General features: G+C 44.8%; 1 protein-coding gene across 1 annotated transcript in view; it reads right to left on the bottom strand.

The window, feature by feature from the left end:
- LOC136576899 (mucin-4-like) overlaps positions 1–20,358 on the bottom strand; it is a 53,586-nt gene extending 33,228 nt beyond the window's left edge. The window contains exon 1 of the mRNA XM_066576534.1: positions 20,049–20,358. Coding sequence (XP_066432631.1) covers positions 20,049–20,091 — 43 coding nt within the window. The 5' untranslated portion in view covers positions 20,092–20,358. The remainder of the gene's footprint in view (positions 1–20,048) is intronic.
- Between the last annotated feature and the right edge of the window lie 489 nt (positions 20,359–20,847).

Genomic DNA, 20,847 nt, shown 5'->3' with positions numbered 1-20,847 from the left:
GAAAGGATGTCATTTAAAGGTAAAGGACACCATATATTTTGGTTATTCACCGGTGCTGAAAACAAGACGCAGTTCTTTGTGACAACTCTATTCAGGACAACACGTTTGGGTGTCGGACTGACACCTTCATCGAGTCCATTCAAGTCTTGATTAAAGTTGTTATACCACACAGGGTCAGGTCTAAATACCCTTATTTTTATCTCTTCTCCTTCACATGATGTTATACATGGCCATGTTATTTGTGCACTATATAGTGGCATTATTTATGTTTACAGTATGGCAGTATTAGTAATGTGTACAGTATGACAGCATTATCTATGTACACTTTGCAATGACAGCTTCTACTAACTAGTATGTATGTGCACATTGCATTCACATTACTAAATCTGCGTCAAATATAGTACTGGATCAAAAACCGGAGTAGTTGATCACACAATGCACAACAAGGTTTTATCCCAATATTTGCAACACTCATCAGTATTTCATACAATATTACATAAATGTTTTTGCATCATCTCATTTCCTCCTTGCTAATTGCAAAAACAGAATTTGGCTTTTTATTGCAGGGGTTGTTCAAGAGTCAAGTAGCACAGACATAGTGTCTTTGTGAGATAATTTACATTTTCTCCCCACTCGTTCTTCCAAGCTATATTTAATCCACTCATTCAGTCATAATAGGTATTAAGCATCTGTAAAATGTTTGGCGCAAAATACCCATGTAAGTTAGTCAGGTACGGAGAAAGTGCTGCAAAGTAAGAATGCTTTCAAAACTAGAAGTGTTAATAGTTTATTTTTGTCAATTAATAAAATGCAAAGTGACTGAACAAGAGAAATGTAAATCACATCAATATTTGCTGTGATCACCCTTTACCTTCACAACAGCAATAGCTCTTCTAGGTACACTTGCACACAGTTTTTGGAGGAACTTGGCAAGGAGGATGTTCTGTAGATGTCGGCTTGCTCAAATCCTTCTGTCTCTCCATGTAATCCCAGACAGACTGGATGATGATGAGATCAGGGCTCTGTGGGCCATATCATCACTTCCAGGACTCCTTGTTCTTCTTTACACTGAAGATAGTTCTCAATGACATTGGCTGGATGTTTAGGGTGGTATTCTTGCTGCAGACTAAATTTGCAGCCAATCAGACATCTCCCTGATTATATTATACAATGGATTAGTATCTGCCTGTACTTCTCAGCATTGAGAACATCATTAAGGCCCGTTTCACACGGGCTACAAAATCGCAAGATTTTGTAGCAATGCGACATCCCTACCAAAGTAATAATAATAATCTTTATTTATATAGCGCCAACATATTCCACAGCGCTGACAATACAGGGGAAATAACACAAGACAATGGTTACATGAAGTAATCAATTAATGGAAACAGTAGGGGTGAGGGTCCTGCTCCAACGAGCTTACATACTACAAGTAATGGGGTGATACAGAAGGTAAAGGGCTGGAGATGTGCACAGTATGGTGAGGTGGAGAGTCTATACACATAGACAATGGTCAGGCTGTATAGTTGTGGAATCAGGATGACTGCAGGTGCCGGTTGATTACGGCAAGCGGGGATTGCAATCTGTGGGACAGGGAGCATATTACCAAGCGGACTACCAAGGGGTTTGGTTTAGGAGATATGGTATGCCTCCCTGAAGAGGTGCGTTTTTAGATCACGCCTGAAGTTTAGTGTGTCGGTGATTGGCCGGATGTTTTTTGGAAGCACGTTCCAGAGGACAGCTGCTGTTCTGGAGAAGTCTTGGAGGCAGGAATGAGAAGTTCGAATTAAAGGGGCACTCAGTCTGATTTCATTAGCAGAGCGGAGGGTGCGGGCTGGGTGGTGAATTGAGATGAGGGAAGCAATGTAGGGCCGTGCAGTGCTGTGGATGAGGGTAGTGAGTTTAAAATGTATTCTTTATTTGACGGGCAGCCAGTGCAGTGATCAGCACAGGGCAGAGCCGTCCGAGTAGCGACTGGACAGGAAGATGAGCCTGGCTGCCGCATTCAGGATGGATTGGAGAGGGTAGAGTCTGGAGCAGAGGAGGCCGATCAGCAGCGAGTTGCAATAATCGAGCCGAGAGTGGATGAGGGCAACAATAAGCGTTTTTAGCGTGTTCACAGAGAGAAAAGGGCGTATTCTAGCGATGTTCTTGAGGTGCAGCTGACAGGTTCGGGCAAGAGATTGGATGTAGGAGTGAAGGAGAGATCGGAGTCGAGTATAAACCCAAGGCAGTGGTTGTGCTGTCTGGGAGTTATGGTGGCGCCACACACTGAGATGGAGATGTCAGGGTGAGGGCGGTTAGTAGAGGGCAGAAACACTAGTAAGTCAGTTTTAGAGAGGTTTAGAGAGAGGACTTAGTGTTGGACACAGCAGACAGACAGTCGGTGGCGTTCTGGAGGAATGTTGCTGTGATGTCCCGGGAGGAGGTGTATAGCTGGGTATCATCAGCATAGATATGGTACTGGAAACCAAATCTCTTGATGGTCCGTCCAATGGGGGCTGTGTAGATGGAGAAGAGGAGGGGGCGGAGGACCGAGCCCTGGGGGACCCCAACAGCAAGGGGAAGAGGAGGGGAGGTAGAGCCAGCAAAGCAGACACTGAAAGAGCGGTCGGATAGGTAGGAGGAGAACCAGGAGAGGGCAGTGTCCTTTAGTCCAATGGAGCGAAGCATAGTGAGGAGAAGTTTGTGGTCGACAGTATCGAATGCTGCAGAGAGGTCGAGGAGGATCAGTGGGGAGTAGTCGCCCCTCGATTTGGCAGTCTGGAAGTCGTTTGATACTTTAGTCAGGGCGGTTTATGTTGAGTGTAGGGGGCGGAAGCCGGACTGTAGGGGGTCTAGAAGAGTTTTTCGAGAGACAGCTTATAAGGAAAGAGTAAACCAGGCGTTCTAGTAGTTTGGAGATGAAGGGGAGGTTTGAGATGGGTAGTTGGCAGCATCGGTCGAGTCAAGAGTCTGTTTCTTTAGCAGTGGGGAAATGATAGCATGTTTGAATGAGGAGGGGAAAATGCCAGAAGTCAGAGAAAGATTGAATATAGTGGTGAGTTGGGAGATGATCACCAGGGACAAGGAACGCAGGAGGTGTGAGGGAAGAGGGTCGCTAGCGCAGGTGGTGGGGCAAGCAGAGGAGAGCAGTCTGGAGACTTCTTCCTCTGTCGTTGGTCTAAGTACAGAGCGTGAAGAGGAGCTAGATGCAGTACTGACGACACTAGGGTCGGGGCTAATCTGGGAATGGGAGTTTATTTCCTGCCGTATATCATCAATTTTCTTTTTGAAGAAAGCAGCCAGCTCTTCAGCACTGAGATCTGTCACGGGGGGCTGCAGTTTTGGTCTGAGAAGGCAGTGGAAAGTGTCAGAGTCTTTTAGGGTTATGGGATAGTGAGGAGACGAGAGAGGTTAAGTAGACTTGTTTGGCATGGTGGAGGGCAAGGTTGCATGTTCTGAGCATGAATTTAAAGTGGAGAAGGTCTGCAGGCTTTTGATACTTCCTCCACAGCCGTTCAGCACACCTAGAGCACCGACGGATGAATCGCGTTTGAGGCGTGAGCCAGAGTTGCCGTGGTCTGTATCGGATGGCTTGGGTTATGGTGGGCGCCGCTTCATCCAATGCATGTTTGAGAGTGGTGTTGTAATGTGCGGCAGCCAGGTTGGGGCAGGAAAGGAGAGAGATAGGGGACAGAAAAAACTGTAGAGACTCAGCAACATTTTTGGTGTGAACGGCCTGAAGGTTCCTGTACGTACGGGAGGTAGGAGGGTCTGGAGAAATGTTAGGGAGCTTGACAGAGAAAGAGAGGAGGTTATGGTCTGAGAGCGGAAGAGGGGAGTAAGTGAAGTGGGAAGCAGAGCAGAGATGGAAGAAGACCAGATCCAGAGTATTGCCATCCCTGTGAGTGGGAGAGGCTGTGAGTTGTAAGAGACCAAGGGAGGAGGTGAGCGATAGAAGCTGAGAGGCAGATGGGGAGATGGGGTCATTAGTGGGGATGTTGAAATCTCCTAGGATGAGGGTTGGGATTTCGCAAGAGAGGAAATGGGGGAGCCAGGCAGCAAAGTGGTCCAGAAACAGGCGAGGAGCACCTGGGGGGCGGTGGATAACTGCTACTCGCATGGACAGCTGATGGAAAAGCCATAGGGCATGTACCCCGAATGATGGGAAGGTGAGTGGGGGTACTGGGGGGGATGACCTGGAAGGTGTATTGTGGGGAGAGGAGCTCATCTACTCCTCCCCCCTGCCTGTCTTCCGGTCTTGGGGTATGGGAGAACTGCAGGCCATTGTAAGACAATGCAGCAAGGAAGGCTGTGTCAGATTGCTGTATCCATGTTTCTGTTAGAGCTAGCAGGTTTAGGGATTTAGCAATGAAAAAGTCATAGATGGTGGGGAGTTTGTTGCATGCTGACTGGCAATTCCAGAAAGCACATTGAAAGGAAACCGGGGAGGATATGTACGGACTAGTGGTTGGACTAGAAGGGTGTCTCAGTGGGGCAGGTGAGGAGTAATAGTTAGGGGCACTAGAGGGTGGGCCAGGATTGGGAGAAATGTCCCCTGCTGCTAGTAGCAGCAGGATAGCGAGGGTGAGCAGGTGGTTAGGGGATTTATGAAGGCGATAGCATGTATGTGAAGCTGATGGTTTCCAATGGGTTCTTTCAGGTTACAAAACATCTCTCATGTAAAACGACCCATTGAAAAACATGGGCTTCACATACATGCGTTTGTAGCAACGTCGCTCATCTGCTGTTTCCTTGAAGGACCACTGTGTCTACAGTCTTAAACATTGCCCATTTCTTTGCGCTTCTTCAAAACAGCTTGAGTAGCACATCTTGAGACCTCCGTTTGTTCTGAAATCTTTGCCTAGGAGAGACCTTGCTGCTGCAGTATAATTACCTTGTATCTTGTTGCTGTACTCTGACTATAGTATATGACCTGTGACATGAAACTGTCTTCCACAGCCTCACCTTCCTAGCACAGTTTGGCTGTTCTTCGCCCACTTTTAAGCTTCCTACAGCTGTTTCTGTTTCACTTAATACCCCTGTTTCAACCTACATATGAAAATGATGATCATTATCACCTATTTGGTATAATTGGTCAATCATACCTGACAATAATCCTACAAAATCACCAACTGCGTGCGAGTGTGCCTAGAAGAAGTGATGCTGTTGTGAAGGTAAAGGGTCGTCGCACCAAATATTAATGTGATTTACATTTCTCTTTCTTTCAGTCACTTTGCATTTTCTTATTTGACAAAAATAAAATATTAACACTTCTATTCTTGAAAGAATTCTTACTTTGCAGCACTTTTTCCACAGCTGCCTAAAATGTTTGCACAGTACTGTATCTAACATACTTAGGTTGCACCAAATATTTTATGACACATTTTGGTAACAATGGCACATTTATGGATATGGAAAGTTATTTAGGATCAGCATGTCCCGACATAAACATTATTTGCCCTATTCACCCCACTAATCCTGGCTCATTTATATGGAACAGTATCAGCAAAGAATGCTATATATGATCTCCTTAGTTTACAGGAGTGGTCAGGGCATGCTGGGAGTCATAAATTCATAATATCTGGAAAGTCACAAGTTGCAGACTGCTGGTCTACTATATTGTGAGAAGCAACACTCCATTGAAAAATACAGTACACCTCCAAATAGGCCCAGTGCACACGGGCGTCCGCTTCCGGATTCTGCAGCAAATACTGCCCATAGACATGCTATGCAAAATCGCTCTTGCATGTCCACGAGCAGAAATGCCCTATCCAGCATGGATTCCGTGCAGACGGCTTCCATTGAAGTAAATGGAAGCCACCCGTTCTACGGCCCTTTCCACAATGACATTCGCTAGGTGATGACACGGGAAAAGCAGCCAGTTTAAAAAAAAAAATTGTACTGTGTATGTCCAATGGATCACCATGCGGACCATCTGCAGTACAGAAGAAAAGAAGAAAAAGTAGGTACGCACGAACGCCGGACGCAGACAGGGTCTGATTCCACTGCAGGATTCTGCATGCAGAATCTGACCCGCCTGTGTGCATTCAGCCTCATATATGGAGATAAACTGCCATATATAACCTGAAAAGACCAGATTAAGGTGGACACCCACTTGCATTTTTCTTGCACGTTTTTTTCATGCGATATAGCTGTGTTTTTTTTAACACGATTGTCAATGGGACTTTATAATGTTAAAAACGTATCGCACAAAAACTGCAAAGCACAAACTTGCAATGCGTTTTTAACATTAGGAAGTCCCATTGACAATCGCGTAAAAAACCGCAGCATATCGCGTAAAAAAAAAACACGCAAGAAAAACGCAAGGGGTGTCTACCCTAAAGGTCATGTCCACCATTGCAACATGCTTTATTGCTCCATTGCAACTAAAATAAGGCATGATGAAAATTTACAAATACGTTTGATTAAAAATGTCCTACCACTTTAGGTCTACAGCTCCAATGCAGACCTAAGTGTCACCATGGCTACAGACTACAAATAAAGCTTGTGTAGTCTGATCCTGCAGTCATATTCCTGCCCATTTTTTACAGTTAGTAGGATAGCAAGAAGTATAAAGGGGTTTTATAGTCTGTATCCATGGAGACACATATTTAAAGTAGTTTTCTGGGAAAATTGGAGTGAAACCACCTATTACACTTCCTGCTCCGACCCCAATGATGATGTCGGGCTGGGCGGTCAGCTGATCCTTGGCGATCAACTATTGATAGCCTATCCTGAGCTTATATCATCAATAGTATTTGCCCAGAACAGCCCTTTAAGGAACAGTCTGAGCAAGGCCCAGTACTGGGATGTGGTGCATTAGGATGGGAGAGTATCGATAGAGGAAACAGAAGGAGATAATGTTCACTAGACAAAGGATATCACTAATAAACAAGGATGCATTCAATGATGTTGTGGTTTGGGCTCTGGTTTGGCCAGACCATGAGCAGATCTCTGGATGATAAGTACAGATTGATCTTCACAGCTTGACTGATGTTCTTAGATAAAGTTAATTACTTTGCATGTCCTCTGTGATGTCCAGAGAGCTTAAATGTAGACTCATCAGTCCATAAAACCTAGATTGACGCTGACAGTTCTGATGTGCTGCTGAAAATCTTATTTTTACCTATTGATTCTTCTCAGTTGCAGCTTTTTACAGCTACACATGGGAGCACTGGGTGGTTGGCACTATTATGGGGGACACTGTATGGCTGGCACTGTTAGGGGAGCACTGTGTAGCTGGCATTATTATAGGGGCACTGTATGGCTGGCACTATTAGGGGAGCACTGTGTGGCTGGCGCTATTATGGGGGGCACTGTATGACTGGCACTATTATGGGGGGCACTGTGTAGCTGTCACTATTATGGGAGCACTGTATGGCTGGCACTATTAGGGGAGCACTGTGTGGCTGGCACTATTATGGGGGCACTGTATGGCTGGCACTATTATGGGGGCACTGTATGGCTGGCACTATTATGGGGGGGAACTGTGTAGCTGTCACTATTATGGGAGCACTGTGTGGCTGGCACTATTGTGGAGACACTATAAGGCTGGCACTATTATGGGCAGCACTGTTTGGTTGGCACTATTACAGGAGTACTGTGTGGCTGGCACTATTATGGGGGCACTGTGTAGCTGGAATTATTATAGGGGCACTGTATGGCTGGCACTATTAGGGGAGCACTGTGTTTTATATAGTACTGGTCTCATAGAGGGAGGAGACGCATTACGGACCTCCTCAGGCTCCAGGTCAGGGTGCGACTGCATGTGTGTGTCGCAGGAGATTGTATAGTGCAGTGATGGCAAACCTTTTAGAGACAGAGTGCCCAAACTGCAACCCAAAACCCACTTATTTATCGCAAAGTGCCAACATGTCAGGGGGCGGGGCTTATCATGACGTATGATTTTTACCCCCGTTGTTCTAAAAAGGAAAAGGTCGCTTCAAAATAGACAGAGTGCAGATTTTGACTGCTTTTTGGATGCGGAAATTCTGCTGAATGTCCGCAGCGGAAATTTCTGTAGCAAATTCTGCAGTATTTCCGCATTCCAAAAAGCAGTCAAAATCTGCACGCTGTCTATTTTGAAACAGCCCTGTCCATTCCCGCCACATGTAAACATACCCCAGCGGAAATAGTGACATTCCCCAGAGCAGCCCCTGCGGTAATTGTGACATCCCCCAGAGCAGTATAATAGTGACATCCCTCAGAGCAGCCCCCAGTATAATAGTGACATCCATCAGAGCGGCCCCCAGCAGTGACAGTGCCCTCCTGAGACCCATATACTTACCCCCTCCTCCTCGTGGAAGCTCCGCTGTTCCTCTGCCCGGCGCGCCACCAGCAGCGCTGATCACAGGTGCACACTGTGCTGTCAGTGTGTTGCCAAATGCCTCCCTCTCCTGCTCTTGCGGAAGCTAAGAGGAGATGTCAGGGGAGGGGAAGGCGGATTCCAACTACACACTGACATCACAGTGTGTGCATGGATCAGCACCGCTAGCAGCGCAGTGAGTGCTGGTATTCACTACTAACGTGGTGAGTGACCGGCGGCAGCGTGTGCCAGCATGGCGGGCTCTGCATGCCGCCTCTGGCACGCATGTCATAGGTTTGCCACCATTGGTATAGTGATACAAGTTCAGGATACGATACAGCAGACGGAGTTGCAAAAATATGCAATTTCTATTTATGAACTAAATAATGCGAGAGAATAATAGTAAAATGACAAATAAACAGTTAAACTTTTATCATAAATTCCCTAACTACAGCTAAGTCTTGAAAAGAAATGCTACCAGGTGAATCACACACAATAACGGTAATGCCTTTCAAAGGTCAGAAACAATATTTTGCAAAGAACAGTTTTCTAGGAAATTCACTATATAAAACAAGTTTAGAAAGTCCCTCCTATAAAGGTTTGTGTCACTTGAATAATAACTTGGTTCGTATGTGTGAGCGAAGATAATTTGCTACAATCCTATTCCATTGACTACAATACCCTACTGTGCAACATGGCTGTTGTCTAGTTAGTGAAGTCCTCAGTGGTGTGCACACCTACAGCTGACTGAGGCCGACCTCACTTATGGTTTGTAGCATGGGAGTAGTAACTGCAACCGACTCAGGCTAGTCTGAAGTCGGGTGTGTTCCTCAACCATGGTCTCTAAATGTCCTTGCCGCTATTCAGCCTATTGCACCAATCCATTTCTCGTCACATAGTATATCATCTCCAGACATCTTGTGGTTGCTGCCCTCTTTTTTAACTTTGGTTACCTGCAGGCGTCGTTTCTATATAACACACTGTATACTTCAAGCAATCGCTTGCCCCCCAGTATATCACTCCTCCAGGGGCACCTGCTTAGCAGCACTCTCAGCTTACTATCTTAGTCCCACTACTCTCCTGCAGGCTATCGCATCCCAACATATTCCTGTGCTCACAGTCAAGTCCCTGCTGCATTGCCTGTAATGCAGCAGAAATTGTCTTTTATATAGTGCACTTGCAGGGCATCTGAAAAGTTCAAGCAGGGGGGCAGAGCTTCCATTAGGCAGCTCTGTACAGATTTCTCCTCCCGTTTCCCACCTGGTCGAGTCACATGGCCAGAGGGGGTGTGGCTTAGCATGACCACCAGGCCACTGCTTTCTGTAAGGGGGCAGCGCTTTCTCCTTACACGCGCATAAATGACATGTGACCACTGAGATCAGTGATTGGCTGTAGCAGTCACATGAACTACGAACAGCACATGACTGCTGCATGAGCTTCCTGGACCTTTTTTGGGGGGGGGGGATTTAAAAAATTTTTTTTACACTATACCCTGCTTTCTGCTAAATTTTGAAAAAAGCCAGAAAAGCCCTTTAAGTCAACGACACTTGTAGGAACAACTTTAATTGGAGGGACATCGTTTGGAAGGATGGCAATGTTAAAGTGGCAGTAGGGTGCACAAAAGTGGAGAAATTAAATGTTGTTAGATTTGTTAGATTACCCTGTAATGTTAATAAATTATATGAATGGACCCATTTAAGCAGTAATGAAGAAAGACATCGTTTTTTGAGCGCCCATACTCGATACCATTGTCAATGACTACTACTCAAGTATTTGGTTTACTACCAACCTAAAGAATTTGCTGCAAGGAGAGGAAGCTGTGTTGTATGACCTGCGCCAGTCAGACAGGAAGCCAGAAGTGATATCCAAGGCTGTGCTTTATAGGACACAGGAGGACGCAGTAATTGGTCTGCCCATTTTTCATTTTCTACTTTCCTTGACAGCATTTCAAAGATGCCTCGGAGAAACAGAAGACCTCTGACTGTGTGGGCATCTAATGACCTTTATTAAGGAAGCCATAACAATTTGGCAAGTAGAGGATACAGAGGAGAATGTGTGGCCTGCTGTAGAAGGACAGATCACTCACAGAGAGCCCACACTCCTGGACATGTTTTCGCATTGAGGACATTGTAAGTGAAAGTTTGATGACTTCTCAAGCTGATGTGAATACGGAGCGGAGCTGGCGAGTGAGAGGTTGGAGCATCCTGTCCTTCTGTTTCCTGAGGCCGGAAAATATTCCTGTTGTCTGTTTCCGCAGATCCCCCTGGATACAGGACCGTGACCTTATCTGCCGGAAAGCCTGTCCCGATAAAGCGGAGAAGCCAACAAAGGGGGGTGTAAGAGGCACAGATTACCAAGGGGACGGCAATTCCCTCTACAGGAACCACTTGGTGATCGCGATTTTGTGATTTGCAGATAAACTAGTAAAAATATTCCCTGATTGCCAAAGTAATTCACACCCTGAAATGTCGGGTTGGAAATACTTTTTAAAGTGTTTTTGACTTGTTTTGCATATTTTGTAAACCATACAGCAATGACTTTCATAGCTTTCTCTTCAGAGAGCTATGTTGGGTGCTCTAATTAGGCCAACAGAGCTCAATAGTCCACTAGTGTCACTGTTCTCTTGCCGTGTTGCATCGGGACCAGGGTGGGTTACGCCATCAACCCCGGGCCATGTGATCCACACGCTAGCACATGCTCAGTACTTCTGAGTACTGCTTAGTACTTCCCCACAGGTGTGAGGATGGACTGGTCGGCTGGGAGGCGTGTGTCTCAGCTGGCCAATGACCTCCTGTCTGTATACATTTATTCCGGATCCTCCTCGTGGAGGACGCCGGTTATACTTCTGGTCCAAAGGTGTTTCTGATTAAGTTGGTGGCTTCTGCCCTGCTCCACTGTCAGATAAAACTGCTTGGTGCAAAGGATCTATTGGGGTTTTGTGACTAAATCTCCTGACTAAATTGCCATTTTTGCATTGTTATTTCATCTGGTTCATTGCATGCTTGTTTCTATCTATACCGTATTCTTTGTTACTTTCTGTAGCAAATATTGTCCCTGTTTTCCAACTAAGGAGAGTCAGGACCACCCAGGTTTCTGATGTGGGGTCTCCTTCATCAGGGAGAGTGCTCCACTTTTAGGTAGGGTCCCACTGAATTAGTAGTTAGGGTCAATTTTCCCATTTGAAAACAACCTTGCATCCCTGCCGCGGTCCCCACTTTTGGTTTCGTATCAATATTTTGCGTTCTCCGCATTAGTATATTGAGTCTATATCTGTCCTTTAGGACACCTAATTACGTCTTATCCAGATGAAGTGTTTCATGTCCAGTTTGGAAGTCACACCCAGGAACTGGTTTTGGGGTACCGAGGCTTTTTTTTGTCACTGTAGCTGTTACCATTGTGGCACATATCAATTAAAATGGCTAATCAGTCTAATGAGTTCCAGGTGAGTTCTTTTTCCAGCAGAATTACACAGAGTATCATGCATCTCCTAGCATATTGCGTGCGCATCCCCATTGACTTCTATGGGGACCTTTGGTGTACATTTGCACACAAAAATAGAGCAAGAGCAAAAAAAGGAAATGAGAACAAACCCATTGAAGTCAATTAATTCTAATCTCCGCGTATTGCGTGTGTAAATTTTGTACACGCAAATACGCCCATGTGATGCTGGCTTTACAGTTATGCTTCTGCATCAGAGACAACCCCTTTCAAAAATTGTCTGCCACAGTGATCAGCTGATGGTTCCTGGTCCTGCCCGCTCCTGGCATCACCCGGTAATCAGTTGGTCTTGAAGGGGAAGCCATGGCCAGCCAAGAATTTTCCCTACATTGGCCGCTTATAGCAGTTATAACGGCTGTCCTAAGAGGCTGCAGTGGACACGTGTTTTGGTGTTTATGCCACGTGTTATGTGTCATGCTTGTCCTAAGATGTTCTAGTTATAGTCTATAGGGAATCATTAAACAACAATGCTGGAATTTACACATCTGCTGCATCTTGGCTTACATGACGAGTACACACACAGAGCTGAAATACCAAACTTACAGGCCAAAGAAAATGAGAACACTGTTTATTATCCATGCACCCCAAATAGAAGAAATAGGAGAACTTCAAGGCTCCGACATCTTGTGACAATCCTAGCTTTTTTCCATCTATGGGTAGAGAGTAAGTTGGCGGCTTCCACTCCGCAAATTCAAAGTGGAGGGAAACTAAGCACTAAACCTGTTGTGAGAAGTCTGATCACATATGAGCCCCATCAGTGGCGCTAAGGAGAGCTTTTATAGCGAAAGAGATTGATGATCAATCACAAGGATCGGCCATCAGTATGACAATCCCAGCAATCTCAGATTGGTAGGGGTGCAAGTCGTTGCCCCCGCCCCACCCACCCGCCGAGCAGCTGATTGAAGATAGTGGGGCAGGAGTTGTGGGGTCTTCCCCGTTCACTTTACAAGGTGCGGCTGTATGGAACAGTGTAAACAATAAAGGTGCCGAAGAGACCACCCAAGTACCCCGGCCTGGTCACACAACTGATCATGGGGGTGGCGAGAGTCGGTCCCTATACAATCTGATATTGATGACCTATAGTAAGGACAGATATTAATATTGTGATTCTGAAGACCCTTTTAACTACTTTTATTCCCACTCCTAAAGCAACACTGACTGCCATAGTGGTAGTAGTTCTCATAGAATGCTCTGGTCCCCAGAGTGCCAATCTCGTAATGCTCTACTTATAGTAGTGCCCACAGTACCAGGCTCACGAAAGGAAGCCATGTATCCTAAAAGTCAGGATGCCAACCTTATAGTAGTCCCAAATTGCCAGCCTCATAGTAATGGATATCAGGCCAACATCATGGTAGGCCTCATAGTTCAAGCCTCGTAGAAATTCCCGCAATACCACTTTCATGGTAGTCTTTATAGTGCCAGCTTCATAGTATTCTCCCAGTAATGAGCATAATTCCAGACACCCTCGTAGTAAAGGATATCGTGCCAACATCATGGTAGCCCCCATTGTTTCAGCCTCATAAAATTTCCCTTAATGACAGTTTCATGGTAGTCCCTACAGTGCCAGCTTCATAGCCATGATGCCAGACATGCCCACACAGTTCTATCTTCTCTAAAGATAGTATGCCGAACAAAATGCTGCCCACTTGCATTCAGAGAAGGTGTGCCAGATGGGGTGAAGGTCTCCTCTCATGGATGGCGCACCCATGTTTGGAGTCATCACATTATGGAAAATATACATATATGGTCGTCCAATTCTTCTTCCAGCAAACGTTTGGTTCAGAATTCCTTCTTTTCTGGAACTGGCCAAGAATAATCCTAGATCTTGGTTATTGGGGAAACCATCAGTCTGAGTCATGCAGGTATGATACGTGGCATCTATGGACCACCAGCATTTATAGTCCCATTTCTCCAAAAACCAATAGGTTTGAGGCTCCCCCAACCCCTTCCCCTGGCCCAGACCCTCAGTGATCAGCTGTAATCTGTAGCAGCTTGTGTTCAATTCCCCTGCAGCGCCCCCACAGGGGACATTAAGTATGACACAGTGATTTGAGGCTCTTCTGTGCCAGTTCTGCATATTTGCACCGCAGTATAAAGATATTTTTGGTTTCAACGTCACTTTAAGTCATTGACAAAGCTAACAGTCAGTAGATGATGGGAAGGAAAATTAGATGGAGTCAGCTGAAACCCTAATCCTATTCCGACCATAACACTTAATTACCGGCAGATCTGTGCAGCCATCATCGCTAAGCAAGCCATTTTGAGTTTATCCCGTTAAGTGCCTACAGTCACCATAAGTGGGATATCAGAGAGCGGCAGAGCCGGAATTAAACTGATAGGGGCAGGAGAATCTAATATGACGAGCCATGAAATATAAGGATGTACTTACAGGAGCAGTAACTGTCTTGTAAGGATACAGCTTAGAAAACTAGAACATGGACACATACACTATATATTCAAAAGTATGTGCACCCGCTTTCGAATAATGGGTTTTAGCCATAACTATTGCTAAATACATGCCACCTCCATAGACTAACAGGTTGCTGATGAAGAGCAATGACTTTAGGGTGGCACTGTCCTAAGATGATATCTTGGAAATCGGTCACCCAGCTTTCCTAGGAACACATATAACTAAGAAATGGCTTGGATACAATTATACAAACCCTCAGCTATGAGAAGTATTAGGTCTGTTCAGGCTTAAATAAGAATGATCTATTTCATTGAAGGCAAGCAGAGCTCTTGAAAATGGGGAAGAAATTACAGAATTTACTATTTATATAAAACGAGATGACTCCTTTAATTTCTCCAGTGTTTCTACTTTTATAGCACCTAGTAAGGGATACCCTACCAAACATATCCTAAACACTGGGGTGCAAGTCTGTGGCTCCCTCAAATGACCACATAAAATATACGTGCGCAATGAGCAGACAATAGAACCCATTGGGTTCGTCCTCATTAACGGTTTTTGTGCGCATGCACAAAAAAGTAGGTCCTGCTCTGTCTTTCTGCGTATTGCGCAGCAAAGGCCACCATAGAAGTCTATGGGAGGTGCACAAATACGCACTCAATGTGCGCACAAAGGCGCAATATGCTGCATAATTTTGTGAAAAAAGGATCACATCTGGACCTCATTAGGCTAAAAGGCCTTTTAAACCACGGGAGGCATATTTCACATGTGCGTGTGAACTGGCCCTGCGTGCGGAAAAAAGCCCAGTACTATGTGCAGACACGAGTGCAAATCTACCCCATCAACCTTGTTCATAGCGCAAATACATTGCGCTGAGGTGAGCAAGCCACCCTAAATATCAAAGATCTGGGGCAAAATTGATCAAATGTGCCAGGATGGCATCACAAAAGTACAGATATCGATCAATGAGTGAAGTGGGTTTATTGACAGAAGGGTAATAAATAGAGATGAGCGGACCTACTCGTTTCGAGTAATTACTCGATCGAGCACCGCGATTTTCGAGTACTTCAGTACTCGGGTGCAAAGATTCGGGGGGCGCCGGGGGGAGGCGTGACAGAGCGGGGAGTAGCAGCGGGGAGCAGGGGGGAGCCCTCTCTCTCTCCTTCTCCCCCCCACTCCCCGCTGCAACCCCCCACTCACCCACGGGGCCCCCCGAATCTTTTTGCCCGAGTACGGAAGTACTCGAAAATGGCGGTAGTCGGGCGAAAAAGGGGCGTGGCCAAGTAGGCTCGCTCATCTCTAGTAATAAACCTCGTGTGTCAACACTGTTCGAAAAGAGAAAGCGACTTTTGTGCCTATAGTAACCAATGATCGTCCATATTTGATTTCTGATTGGTTGTGATGGGTAACATGGACGCTTCATATCCAATATACGTATCTTATACATTTCTCTGATTGACCGGTCGGCTGCTCATGGCCAAGTCACAGGTTGCATCTAGATCTTCAGGTTTTGAGGACCACCTATTTCCCCTAATGCCTTATGGGCTAATAGAAGAATTCCAATGAAAGTCATAGCCTACCATTGTATATACAAGGTGGCCCATTGTACACACACCCCATATTGGTTATCTATGCCCTTTGTTAAAATCGGAATTAATTTTATGGCGGCAATATTTAGTACTTTATTGTCTCAGTAGTCGCACGATAGCTAAAGTCACCATGTGGCCATCAGAAGAGTCAAATAAAACGGTGAAGGCACGCTTGACTTTCGAGCACCACAAGACCATTCGGAAATGGCATCTGAAATTTGACAATGTGTGTGAAGCATACGGTGGCCACGGAACAGTTTCCCTGAACCACACTCTTATGAAAGAGGACTAAAAAAAAAATTGTTGTTGCCCATAGCAACCAATCATACATAAGAAATGAAGGCTGCTCTGTGATTGGTTGCTATGAGCAACAAAGACTGATTTTCTTTTCGACAGCTTTAATAAGTGAATGGTGGCCGTGGCCGCCCTGTACAATAACAATGGCAACGTGAGCTTGAAACAACATCGGACAAGCATACGCATTTGTGATAACTTGGAAATCTATGGCACCGTGTGTCTCGATGAGATTCTGCTGCGATGTTGGATAGAACAAAGAGGTGCTGCTGAATTTCCTCCTGGCTCTCCTGGCTTAACACCCCTCAACTTCTACGGGCTCATTCACACAGGCTTATTTAGTTTCTGCCCACGAATACATAGATATATATAGTCCGCTTGTGCTGCTAGTTAATTGCCACTTGTCAGTTTATTGCTATCCCACTGCTATATACTACCGTGTGTTCCCTGAAAATAAGCCCTACCCTGATTTGGGCTGTTTTCGGGGAGGCTTGAAATATAAGCCCTACCCCAAAATAACCCCTAGCTAGACTACACAAAAAAAATCAATACATTACCTAGCAGGTGCGGTCCGGGTCGCTCCCGCTGGTCTCTGAAGTTCCATAGCTCCGCCGCGTGTCCTGCGCTCCTCGGACGCCAACAGAACATCGTTTTTTGGTTGCAGGGTTCATAAATCCCATCCCCAGGAAGCAATGGCTCTGATTGGTTTAGCGAGCGCTACTCTCAGCCAATCAATGCAGCACTCGCAGAAGCAATGCAACAGCTGTGATTGGTTCAGCGAGTGCTGCTCTTAGTCAATCCCAGCCATCGCGTTGGTTCAGCAAGCACTGCATTGATTGGCTGAGAACAGCATTGGCTAAACCAATCAGAGCCATCATTCCTGGAGAAGGAATTTATGAATCCCACAACCAGCAAGTAGAGTTTTGTCAGCAGCCGAACAGTGCAGGATGCGCGGCGGAGCTACGGAACCTTGGAGACCAGCGGGAGGGACCCGGACCACGCCGGCTAGGTAAGTAAAATAAGCCATTCCCCGAAAATAAGACCTAGTGCCCTTTTGGGGGGGCAAAAATTAATATAGGACAGGGTCTTAGTTTTGTGGAAACATGGTAGTTCATTGCCAAATCCCAACTCATTTCTATTCATCAGTCATTGTCATATACAGTACTGTGCAAAAGTGTTAGACAGGTGAGGAAAAAATGCTTCAAAGAATTTTTTCAAAAAATGAAGGAGTCTGGCTCCGAACTTATTCTGTAGCAGGACAACCACCCCAAACATACAGTCAATGTCATTATCAACCATCATCAGTGTAAAAAAGAACAAGGAGTCCTGAAAGTGATGATACAGCCCCACAAAGCCCGTCTCATCATCATCCAGTCTGTCTGGGATCACATGAAGAGACAGAAGCGCCCGACATCCGCAGTAGATCTGGGGTTAGTTCTCCAAGATGTTTGGAACATCCTCTCTGCCGAGTTCCTTCAAAAACTGTGTGCGAGTGTACCTAGAAGAACTGATGCTGTTTTGAAGACAAAAGGCGGTCACAGCAAACCTTGATGTGATTTACATTTCTCTACTGTTCAGTCACTTTGCATTTTGTTTGCCAAAAATCTGTTGACTATTTTTGAAAGTGTTCTTACTTTGCAGCATTGCCCATATGCCAGTGCCTTGGTCTGTGCCAGTTCATTTCTATACACCAGACACCAGTTCATTGCCTTATATGATTTCAGTGCCATATACAAGCTCATTCTATGAACCAGCTCATTGTTATACACCAGTTCACTATCATATGCCAGTTCCTTTGTCATGTGCCACTTCATCACCAGACAACAACCAGGCTACCAACCAACTAACTACAACCACTACTATCCGCCGCCAATCACTGAGCTTCCCAAAGACATCATGGATGACATTTACTGATAAAGCGCTCTATCCAGGCGCAGGAAGAACGATGTCATGTACAATTAAACAGTCTAGATACAACAACACCCCCTCAACTGGCTTCAGTACTAAGAACGGAGCAGTGTGTATCCAGCGGAAGGGAGCCATGCACAGTAAATGAACAATACATCCTATGTGAGCCGACACACGACTGGGGGCTGTCGAATGGGATAAGGGGAGCAGGTTGTCATATATATATATATATATCTATAGGCGTACGTATTGGTTTGTAACTATATGTAAATGTTCATATATGGGCTTCGGCACTGTCGTATTATGGCTCCATGCAACTTCCGAGTTGTAGTATGGCACTCATAGAAGTCTATGGGGTCACACTGTATCTTCTTACATGTTCTCCCCGTGTTTGTGTAGGTTTCTCTAGGGAACTCCGGTTTCCCTTTCACACTCCAAAAACATACATATAGGTGTATATAGACTGTGAGCCCAATGGGGACAGAACCCAATACCATGTGATGTAAAGTGCTGCGTAATATGTATGCACTATAGAAATAAGGGTGATTATTATATAGGGTTTTTTCATATGGACATAAACAGAAAATAAATGTTGGCATGTTCCATCCGCGGATCCGTATTATGTGCGGACCTATATATCTCTGTTACACAGCGCTGCATGGAGGCACCATATAGCAGCATATATTTTATGATGCGCATGAGTGATATTCACATATATAATATCCATGAATATACATACAGAAGTCAATCATATGCAAACAAATGCACACATATCTAAGACATACATGAGTATTTATAGAAACGATATATAATATATAGCTATATACCTACCATATGGCACAGTCATACATATGAAAGCAGTGTACAGACGTACTATTATGCACACTCATACTATTTGGAAGTTATTTATACGCAGTGTATACAGATATCTAAGTATATATCCAAACATATACACATATTTATGACATATATATAACATATCCACTACAATACGACACTGACATACATAGAACACCGTGTACACTCAGACTATATGGAAGTCACTCATATGCAAACAGTGTATACACATATCTATCAATATGTAACATAGTATATATCCAAACATATACACATCTATATATACACATTAGTATGTATAGACATGATGTATACATATATAACACCCACTATAATACATATGAACACTGTACACTCAAGCTATAAGGAAGTCACTCATATGCAAACTGTGTATACACATATCGAAGTATAAATCCAAACATATACACATATTTATACATACAGGAGTATTTATAGATATTACGTATACATATATAACATATCCACCTCAATATGACACAGACATACATATGAACATAGTGTGCACACATGCTATGTGGAAGTCACTCATATGCAAACAGAGTATACACATATCTAACATAGTATATATCCAAACATACACACATATCTATATTAATATGTATAGACATGATGTATACATATATAACATATCCACCATAATACATAGGAACACAGTGTGCACACATACTCTGTGTGGAAGTCAAGTATATGCAGTGTATACACACGTCTAGCTCAATTTAGATACAAACATACACATAATCTATACATGAATATTCATAGAGATAGTATATACATATATCATATATGTATCTTTATCTACTATGTGACACAGTCATACATATGAAAACAGTGTACACACACTATACATACATATATACATACATACACTAGACAGAAATCTGCAAGCAGTATGAAACGTAAAAATAAGCAACATATTTGCAAAAAGTGCAGCACACATCCAGTAATATACCTGCCAGTAGCATGCAACAGCTGCTACATACATAGCCCATGTGTGCCAGGCAGCATTACATGTGGGCATGGTACAGACTGCAGTATACAGGATGCAGCTGAAGATACGGAGTATGTAAAATGTGTGTGATCCATATTCATGGAGTGGGGGCTGTGCACTGATACACTGGATCTCTAGGTATATATATATATTGTACAGCTGGTATATGCCCATGACCTTGCCCACCCCCTGATTTTTTTTCCCATTAGTACTCACCGGCCCCTGGAAGCAGCAAAAGCAGCAGAAGGAAGCGGATCATCCTGGGGCCATGGAGCTGTGATGCAGGGTGATGCCAAGCTGGGGTTTGTGTTCACTGCCAGGCGTGGAGGGCACAAGGATGCAGCTCAGAACCCCCAATACACTGCCCCCCTGCACCCCACGACTGCTGCTGATGCTGCTAGAGCCCCACTCTGCTCCCCCTGTGTGATGTGGGGGGCACGGCCGCCAGGAGGCGGTGCAGAGCAGCAGCACATGTTCAGGTCACCCTGCTCTGCTCACTCACTCTCATCTAGTGGATGTGTGTGCTGCTGTCACTTGTAGCTCTCCTCCCCCTGCATCACATAGCAGTGTCACCCCCCACAGGCTGCATATCACACCCCCAGCTGCTACACACACTCTGCGTTTAATAGGAACCTTATGGATTGTCTTCAGCCCTTATTATAGACCTCAGAGGAGGGAGGATTCCTGCAAGTCTATAATGTTGCTTTTTTTTTTTTTTGCATGACTGTATATGGTAAAATATTGCAGAATCCAGTGGTGTGCAACAGATGGCAGGGAGGGGGTTAATGTGTATCCTCAAATCCTTTATTAGGAACCGCTTTGTCTATTGCTTCCTCCAAGACGTCTGGAGACATGAAAGTGGATCCATGTGATTACAAAGGGCTTTCTAGTTTATCCCACTGGCCTTCCAATGTATCCGGAAGAGATTTATGATGGCCTGTCCACCGCCAACAACTATATCCATCAGTCCCTCCATGCAAGGATCAATCATGCCAACAATTTTATTACACCTGTT

This window comes from Eleutherodactylus coqui, chromosome 8 (assembly GCF_035609145.1).
Source record: "Eleutherodactylus coqui strain aEleCoq1 chromosome 8, aEleCoq1.hap1, whole genome shotgun sequence".
Lineage (NCBI taxonomy): Eukaryota > Metazoa > Chordata > Amphibia > Anura > Eleutherodactylidae > Eleutherodactylus > Eleutherodactylus coqui.
The sequence above is the reverse complement of the archived record's forward strand: the minus strand, read 5'-3'. Positions and strand labels throughout refer to the sequence as shown.